The sequence below is a fragment of the Anser brachyrhynchus genome (genome assembly GCF_964034855.1).
Source record: "Anser brachyrhynchus genome assembly, chromosome: 2".
Lineage (NCBI taxonomy): Eukaryota > Metazoa > Chordata > Aves > Anseriformes > Anatidae > Anser > Anser brachyrhynchus.
The window spans coordinates 19,459,180-19,469,028 of NC_137695.1; the positions used below are offsets into that span (position 1 = coordinate 19,459,180).

The window sequence follows — 9,849 nt, forward strand, 5'->3', positions numbered from 1 at the left end:
CACTCGTGCAGCCTGAAACCTGGAACTTGTAGGTGTTTTAATTCTGTAAATTTATAGTCTGAACATCATGAATGGGTTTCCTTGTATAAAAAAAAAAAAAAAAAAGAATTTAAATCCTAAATCTGGAAAAGATATATAAGTATATATTAAGTATATTATTATTAATATACATCAAGGAAAATATCTTACTGCTTTTTTATGGCATTAATACTATAAACTTCTTTCAAAAAAGAGAATATAAAATAAAACTGAATATGAAATACAAAAGCCACTTCTTTAAACTAAAATGCGTACCTACATGTTATAAATCACCCTGTATATTACTAAAAAGGTCAAAGTTAAAACTTTTCTGCTTCTTTAAAGAAGTCATCATGACTACAGAATTGCATCTGACAGAGCTCATGTCCTTTCAAACTATTACTCAAAGCCTTTCTGCATGCTGCATACTTTCATATAACCATATAACCAAAAAATGGGAGAATCTTTTAACATCAAAGCTGAGGTTGTTTTGTTTTGCATTATAATTACCTATAAATACTTATTAATCATGTCAATAAATTGTTAACTATGCATGAAAAATACAAGCAAAATTAATATATTGATCTTAAGCAAAATTAATGCCAGGTACTTGTCCCTATTACAAGATACCTATGGTAATTTTCTGGTCAGATTCAGATGTGCACTCTTGCACACCACAAAACAAAAATTAAATTTTTATCCTCAAGAATCCTATCAACCAATTCCAGCATAGTAAGAGCAAAAGTAGACAGAAGAAACATTTGGATGCAGATGGTACGTATACAAGGAGTACTGAAATACACCTTTATTTACAAGTGACATGAATGTAACAGATTTATCTTTCACACATGTAGTGTCCTAGCAAAGTCCAACAGAAGAGCTAAGCCCAGTAGCTGGCATTAGGCAACTTTTATACATCCTACTGAGTTACTAAGCACGAACAATCATCCGCTGAACGTTCCAAGAAGAAAACCATTGACTGAGATGGAGAACAATGAACAAATTTTTCCTTTTCCACTCACACTTCTCCGCTTCCATTTTGGAATGTGCTCATTTTACATACAAACCGATCCCATTCTTACAAACCCTGTTTTGTGTACCAGCCCCTGATCAAGACACATAAGGATTACAGTATACCCGTTGCACATTAATAGACAAAATGACATGGCCTTGCAACCTAAGAAACACCTGACATGAAGTATTTGACGTGTCATCTCGCTCCCAATTCTTTTTAGGAATATAGGAGAAGGTAGCATCACAAAGTTTTAAGTTGGAGCCTATGGGAGCAGACTCCACGTTCGCTCAGTTGAGAATTAGACCATTTTCTACCTCCCTTAGACAACCACAGAACTAAACACTCAAAGCTCTCCTTCTCACTTATTGCCCATAACGAGTCTGTTGACCAAAGTCCCCAGAAAGGTCTAAGGATTAGCTGGGCTATACAAGTGATTACCCAAGGTTAAAATAATCGGGTACTGAAATTATAAGCAAGGGCAACATTTGTTCTTCCTTAGTTACTGGAATCAGTAACAGGCATCAGTAAGGGATCTACTTGTGCTTTTGCTGGTAAAGTTTATTTCAAATAGGTTCAAATACATGTTTGTCCAAGCTAGGATCCCTGCCACTGTGAAATGCTGCTGCTCAGGCAAGATGCCACTAGCTTGCAGCTGAACTCAGTGTCTCAGCTGAAATTTAAACACCGGTACACCGGTGTTATAAAGAAAATTTCACTTTCCACACGCCTTAAGTACCTAACATGCCATGTTTCCATTTCCTTTTAAAGTTGACACAGTATGTAATGCGAGCCACAAAACAAAGTACCTTGTTATATGCTTCAGCAGAACATCCCTAACAGCTTTGCAAATTAGTTCAGCAAGTAATATTTATTTATTTTTTAATTCCTTAAAGTTATACGTACGCCATTCAATCGTGCAATGGCATCAGAACTACTAAGGAAGCCTCTGGGGACTCATCCCAGAGTTCTGTGATGTTCATTTTACTGCTACTTTATTGTTGCTTGTTTAAGAGAATTTTTTTCTCATAGAGTGAACATCAGGCAATACCAATCCTTCTTTGCTTAGCTTACTCCATGAGTGTTTCTAAGGTTTGTTCGATTTATGATATAGCTGAAACTGGTAATTTTAAAAGACCTATAAGAAAATGAGTTTCTTTAAATAAGTTTGGGATGTTGACAACTTTGGCCAACCAACCCAAAACCTAAACAGTCTGGATGCAATGTTTTTAACATCTAACACACCACTGATACACAGTGATGCTTGCATTTTTGTGCTTCGTCACCTGAGTAGCTGTTTTCCTCATCAGCTATCTCTGCTTCTCATTAAGACACCCATGTCCCCATCTTTGCCTTGTTCTCACCCCAGAACCCAGTTTTCCAGAGATTCAGTCAAGCTACGCAATAACAGACTAGCAAGACTGCTTTTTCCACCATCATTAGGCCTTTAAAGTGCATGATTGCATGTATTAAAAAAAAGGGGGGGGGGAGGGAGGGAAATATACTCTGCGTGTAACACTTCAATGTTTTGAAAATTATAGAAATTTATTACATTTCCTCTTTGCAACATATAAAACAGTTCCAAATGTACACACGATCAGCCCTGCAGCTCATTATCAGAACACGTGTGCTCAAATAAGACTGCAGCATTTCAGCTGCTTAGTTCATCTTTAATCCTAATTTTAAGCCCGTACTCTCCTGTTGTTTAAGGATGACCTAGTATTTTTAGAGATGAGGAAAGATAGCTGTAAATACACACTGTCCTGTTTAACAACTTGCAAGGCATTTCACTCTTGTAAGGGAAGGAAAAGCTGTATTTCCTTGTATTACTTCCATCCTAGTAACAAGAAAAGCGTTACAGAGGTATCTATAGTGACAGGGCTAATCTAAAACGTCTGGGAATGGCTGCAGAACAGAGGTTCCTCAACCACAGAGGTCCAAGTGCAAGTCTGCATGGGCCCAGCAGGGAGCTGGCTCATCACAACCCATGTTATCACCACTACAGGTACCACATTTGGGAACCCCTCTTCTAAGACGTAACGTACAAAAATGTTTCTCGTTGGCAAAGATAAATGCTAAGATCTCTTACAGTCACAAAATAATTCATTCATCATTGAATGTTTGCATTTCTTTCACACATTCACAGACACCAGAATTATCAGTTGTTCACATTTGTCAAGCATCACATCCCTGCCTCCTGCCTATTAACTGGGGAAACTAGGACAGAGAAACTACATAAAAGTTACTGGGAGTCAGCTTGCAGATTTTCACCACACAAGGAATGCAAAGGGTGCACAAGTAAAATTATATTCTTTATTCATTCCATTTTAGCTGAGAATACTCCTATTATACAAATACGGTATAAATTCCAAAATCACAATATATTACAAAATAAAAAAGTACAAACTGCATTACTTAATAAATATATCTAACAAGTTAATCAGAAAGTAGAAGAAACAGAATTCAGATTGGAAACATTTAAACGTTTGACCCAGCAAACCATACAAATCTCAATTTAAATACTTTTTAATGCAGAACACCGCTCCTGATTTCTTGATTAGAAAATAAAGTTAAATGAATAAAATGTTGTGATCAGATAATGATTTGTTGGTGCAATACAAGTGCCAAAAAAGAAGCAGGGCCTGTACAAAAGACACCATAACCCCAGAAACCAGACACAAACACTGAGGTGCAGCCAAGGCAATTATTGCCGAAGCGGGAGGCTATTATCTAGTCACAACATTCTATTGCAAGTTAATGTTCTGTTATTACAGATAAATAACATAAATGGAGCAGAGGGTAAGCCAACCAGGCAACAAGAGGCCAGTTTACTCAAAACAGTAATTAAATACAGAAGAGTCAATTGCTCCCTGTACTGTTCATGTCAGCTGCATTCCAACCAGCTCAAAGGACCTGTTCTGTGCTGGAGGCAGAGAAAGCAACTGTTTTAAGTAATCTTTTCAGACTTTGCTGCACTTCTAGAGAAACTATTGTTTTGCAAGAAACACCCACAATGCTTTCATCAGCTAGGGAGGGTCGTTTGACACCAACTTCATTTGGTAGAAATATAAGGTTTATGGGTAAAAAAACACAGCAAAAAATAGCTGTTACATCATAAGCCTTATCTACAAAAACCGTTTACAAACATTTTTGGCTGTACAGCTCAAAGCCGGATACTAACACGAGATGTAGAAGATGGAGGTAACAGTTTAAAAATATTGTGCAAAAAATACATTCTTATAGAAAATAGAGAAACAGTGGGGAGGGGAGACACAAACATACACGGAGAACCCGCTGGCAAATAATCCGAGGCTAAGGTGGTTTTTTACAACAGAATATTACAAATACGCTTGGATTTATCCCCCACAATCTGCGGCTCTTCTCAGTCTGGGGTGCTGCTGCTTCGTTAAGGATTAAGGCATCACCATCACAGCCAGCGCACCTTTCGTCAGTCTGTCAGCCCACGGGCCTGGCGGTCTCATGAGCAGGCATTCTGCTCGATGTACATCTTGGACAGGGACACTGCCATGGACTTGGCCAGCTCCTCGTCCCGCCTGCGCTGCACCTGAGTCTGTCTGCACCACGCCTCGTACTCCGGGTTGGGGCACAGGCGGTCCAGCACGGCATCGTAGTGCCCGTTGCTGAGCCAGCTCAGCCAGATGCTGGGCCGCGTCGGGTCCTCGGGCCCCAGGTAGTGGACCATGGTGGACACGGTGGGGCTCTCGGGCCGGCCGCCCGTCGTCAGGTGGATGTTCACGTTGAGCATCTGCCCCATGGCCAGCAGCTCCGGGTAGCCGGCCCAGGCGCCGTCCTGCGCGGCGGCGATGAGGAACTCTCCCACGTCGCCCTCGATGATGGGGCTGAAGTGGTCCAGGTGGTCGGCGATGTAGTGCACCGTCTGCTCGCGGAGCTCGCCGTGCAGCCGCTGGTCGCCGTACAGCGCCTTGCAGACGGCTCGGTACAGGCAGTTCCCGTCGGGGATGATGTGGAAGCGGAACCGGCCCTTCTGCCGCAGGTACCCGTCCTGCTTCTCCACCTCGGCCAGGTACAGCGCCAGCTTCTCGCTGCGCTCCGCACGCCCGCACAACCCCCGGAGGGGCACACCGCCACTACGGCCGCCTTCCTCCTCCTCCTCCTCCTCCTCCACCTCCTCTCCCTCAGGGCCAGCAGGCCGCCCCTCACCGCGGGGCCCGCCGGCGGCGGCCTGCAGCGCCTGGCGGTGCTCGCTGAGGCGCAGGCTGCGGTTGCTGGGCTCCTCGGCGGGCCGCGGGATGGCGGCGGCGGGGGCCGGGGGCTCGGCGTCCCCCCCGGCTTGCCGCACGCCCTCCAGGACGCCCTCCAGCCAGGCTCGGCCGTGAGGCGGCGGCGGGGCCGGCAGCGTCTCCCCGCGGGCCTCGTCTCGCTGCACGACGCGCACCGGCACGATCCGTTCCAGCGGGCGGCGGCGGCGGGCGGCCACGGCGATGTGGGCGCAGGAGCTGTAGTGCGGGCCGGCGGGGCTGGCCGCCGGCATCACCTGCAGGCAGGAGGAGAAGGCGGGCATGGCGCTGCTGCTCGTGGTGGCGCTGGTGGCGGTGGTGCCCCCGCCGGGCACGGAGCCGTCCTTAGCGGGGCTCCCCGCGGCCGGGCCGGGCCCCGCGGCGCCGCTCTTGGCCGCCTCAGCGGAGGGAGGTCCCGGCGGCAGCGAGACCTTGAAGACGGCCGCGGCGGTGGCCGGGGGAGCGGCGCCCGGCGGGTAGTGGGTGATGACCGAGCTGTACAGCTGCATCCTCGCCGCCCCGCCGCTTTATAGGCGGCGCCGCCGGAGCCGGGGCGGGGAGCGGGGAGCGGCGGGGGTAAAAATAAACGCGGGCATCACCCCCCGTCCTCCCGCCCGGCCCTCCCTCCCTCACGGCACGGCACGGCCCCTCCCCGCCCCGCCGCCCCCAATTCCGCCTGCGCCACAAGCGCCGCGCGCTCCCGCCGCACGGCACCGCCCCCCCCCCCTCCGCGGGCACGCGCGCGTCGGGCCCGGGCCCTTCTGGAAGCTGCTGGAGGCCGGGCGCGGGGGGGCGGGGCCGCGGCTGTGTTTACCTCAGGGCCCGGGCACGTTGGAATGCGGGGGGCGGGGCTTCGTGTGGCCACGCCCCCGCCAGATGGCCCCGCCCCCGGGCCGCCTTAAGGCGTCCATAACAAACTTGGTGGCGGTGGGCGAATACCACGGGAGGGGCGGGGTTGGAAGCACAGCGCTCGGAAAGATCACGGGGAGTTTTCTTCGTTCCTGTTTTACATTAAATGAAAAAGTCTTAACTAAGAGAATCACTCGTGACAGACCACAGTGTCAAAAATAACTGCTTCTTTGGAGCCTTAGTTGTCTTTTGAACGCGTGCCCAGTGATACCAGCAATACCACACAGCATTTAATCATTTATGCAGAAAACATTTATTGATCTCCTCGCCTAATTTGCACGTAGAATGAAAAACTCTGAAATCCTCAACGCTAAAAACTGGGGGTGCTTAAGGGCACAGTTTTCACATCTGCTTTCCCTTTTTGTTTCGACTATAACACAGCATCCACTCCCATACACTACTTGGAGCCTTTTCATAAAAATTTAGAGTCAACACGTATCCAAAATCATTGCCTCTGAAGTATAAGAGGTGCATCAGATCTGAATCAAATCCCTGATTCCCTGCCCCAGTCAGCAAGCTGACACCTCTGGACAAATGGCGATGGGCATTAGCCTGGAGCCCTTCTGGCAGCCTCTTACAGGGTGGTAAGGTATTACAGCTGCTCTGAAATTACAGAATGACTCCTGTATTTCTGAATGTTCAGCACTCTGCCTTAAATATAGCATGTGAGATCAGTCAGTGAATCTGTATTTCTGGATGACAAATTGCTCAGAGAGGAAACAAACTAGCCAAGTGGTAGTAAGTCAAAGTGCTTTGCTCCTTAAAATGAAGGCCTGGAGCAAAAGAAAGATTCCTGTTTAGTTTTGCTTCTTAATCAAAATTTTACAAGGTATATTCCCAAGCTAAAATGATTTCTAATATATTCATAGGTGATCTAATGTAAAATCACTGGAAGTTGTCCCTTCCCAGAGGGTTTAAAACGTGCCAATAGCTGTTCACTGTGGGGTTTTCGCGTTGTTGCTGTAATAAAGATGCACATTACTCAATGCTCACCAGCTCTTCTGCCTACCTTTCTTACTTTTAAAATGGTATGTCTACATTTTTGCTTAGTGAATCGTTCTGCCTGCAAGTGAATGCCAGAGCTGACTTCAGGGTGGTGGGTTTAAGGTCTTAAATAGTCTGGTAACTGGGGAGGGGGGGGAGGCAGCTCTTTCTGTTAGAGAGCACTAAACCGATGCAGTAGAATAACAGCACTTCTGTTAAAAATGAGTGCTGCAGTTTGAATACTCAGTACCACAGTTTTCTTTCTGCTAGGATGTTAGAGAAACTCCCAATTCTGTTCTGCCTCTCCAAAACCGTAAGTTATTTGGAACAGTGGTACAGTAACCGACGGGCAGCTGTTTTATTTTGATTGTTAGTTACGATGAGGTAAAACATTTGTGGTGCTTCCTTTGAGGAAAGAACCAGATTCATTATGTATGCCCAAATTTCCATCGTGTTAGTATTCTGATCACAGAATCACAGAATTGTAGGGGTTGGAAGGGACCTCCAGAGATCATCGGGTCCAACCCCCCTGCCAAAGCAGGTTCCCTAGAGCAGGTTGCCCAGGGAGGCGTCCAGACGGGCCTTGAATATCTCCAGAGAAGGAGACTCCACAACCTCCCTGGGCAGCCTGTCCCAGTGCTCCGTCACCCTCACCGTGAAGTTCTTTTGCATATTGGTGCGGAACTTCCTTGGCTCCATTTTTTTGACCATTGCCCCTTGTCTCGTCCCCACAAACCACTGAAAAGAGGTTGGCCAAATTGCTCTGTCTCCCACACCTCAGGTATTTGTAAACATTGTTAAGATCCCTTCTCAGTCTTCTCAAGGCTGAACAGACCCGGGTCTCTCAGCCTTTCCTCACAGGGAAGATGCTCCAGGCCCCGTATCATCTTTGTTGCCCTCTGCTGGACTCTTTCCAGGAGATCCCCGTCTTTTTTGTACCGGGGAGCCCAGATCTGGACACGGTACTCCAGGTGAGGCCTGACCAGGGCAGAGTAGAGGGGAAGGATCACCTCCCTTGACCTGCTGGCCACGCTCCTTTTTATGCACACCAGGATCCCACTGGCCTTCTTGGCCACCAGGGCACACTGCTGGCTCATGGTCAACCTGTTGTCCACCAGGACCCCCAGGTCCTTCTCCTCAGAGCTCCTCTCCAGCAGGTCGTCCACCAGCCTGTACTGATACATGCAGTTGTTCCTTCCCAGGTGCAGGACTCTACACTTGCTCTTGTTAAACCTCATTTGGTTACTCCCCACCAAAAATTCTGATGCTCTGCTACAGCGTATTCTGGACAAAAAGGTTATTTATAGCTGAACAAAAATCCAAGGAGCACTCTGAAATAGATGCTAAATATGCCAGCAGTTTTTGGTGATGTTATCAGATGGATCATTCTTTTATTCTCTTTTCACCTATAAACAGGTGTAAATAATGCCATTCCTGTTTTCAGTTAAAATGCATGTAGTCAGCCTCCTAATGTTAAAATACAAACAAAATCTGTTACTAGGTAACTGGTGACAAAACAAACATTTATACCACTCTATTAGCGTTAATAGTATATTGCTTTCAACATATTAATTACCTCCCATGTGAAGTAAATAGAAAGAGAAGTTCACCTTGATGTTTTTTACCTGTTATTAAACACTGACAGTGCAATGTGGCCAACATTTTCCGTGACTGAGCACCTAGAGTTAGTCATACGCATTTGGCTTGGGTGGAATCCAGTCTCTCATGAAATCAATGACAAAAATCCCATTGAGCCTTGGCAGCACAAGCCTTTCATGGCTAGTTCTCAGCTTTCATAGAAGGAGTTACCAAGAAGTCAGTACAGATCTGAAAGGTCATTTTCTAAATATCTGCCTTCTGTTTTTAACAATTACCTCTTAATCCATGGTTTGCTTAAGGGTTGCAGGCTGAAGAAGAGGGTGGCAACAGAGAGGAATGATCACGTGCTATGAATACAATCCCTGTGAGAATTAAATTTCAAGGAAGAATTTGAACTTCTTCAATGCAAGGGTATCTATAAAAGGATGGGGCACATGGTTATGCCTTTTGTACCTTCTACTACCAGAAGATGCGTTTTTGCTGTTTCTCTGAGCTAGGTGTACAGCAGCTGTTGGGGAAAAATTAAACTCTGCTTTTCAGAGTGGCCTGGATAAAACATGATGCGCAGATTGACTGCTTCCAGAATATTTTGACATTTTCAGCTTCTGTCAGTTTTGCCTGCATACTATGGCCACACAGGCACTAGAAGGCTTTGTAAAGCATGCAGAACACAACATGGAGATGCCTTTGACTGTCTTCCATAAATTACTGTTCCCAGGTTTCTGGTTCATTCAGTATAGGCAAATGTACAGTCCTTTGCTAATACAGAATAGATCTTAAAAGCGATCTCTGTAGTAATAAAGCATAAATATCTCTTGAGGTTAAAGTTTCTCCTGACATAATCATTATCCCTGGTTATGCTGTACATTCCAGGAATTGTTCAGATTGTTTAGAAGGCAGACCACAATATAAAAACAGCTGTGGAAAAATGGTGGCATTCAGTGACGTAAAACTGAAGTTCCTGAGAGTGGAACTACTTTAATGATTGACACAGAAGAGACAAATTAATTACATCAGCAGGATCATTTATTAGTGAAGAAGGGGAGAGAAGTTAGCTTAAATGATGTA

General features: G+C 46.0%; 1 protein-coding gene across 1 annotated transcript; it reads right to left on the bottom strand.

Moving 5' to 3' along the window:
• Positions 1-3,323: 3,323 nt before the first annotated feature.
• On the bottom strand, positions 3,324-5,919 carry OTUD1 (OTU deubiquitinase 1). The gene has a single exon (XM_080583354.1). The coding sequence runs from the start codon at positions 5,796-5,798 to the stop codon at positions 4,509-4,511; it is 1,290 nt and encodes a 429-aa protein (XP_080439480.1). The 5' UTR covers positions 5,799-5,919; the 3' UTR covers positions 3,324-4,508.
• Positions 5,920-9,849: the final 3,930 nt, after the last annotated feature.

Coding starts and splice junctions, on each gene's coding strand:
- OTUD1 (XM_080583354.1), bottom strand. CDS start 5,798: ATGCAGCTGTACAGCTCGGTCATCACCCACTACCCGCCGGGCGCCGCT.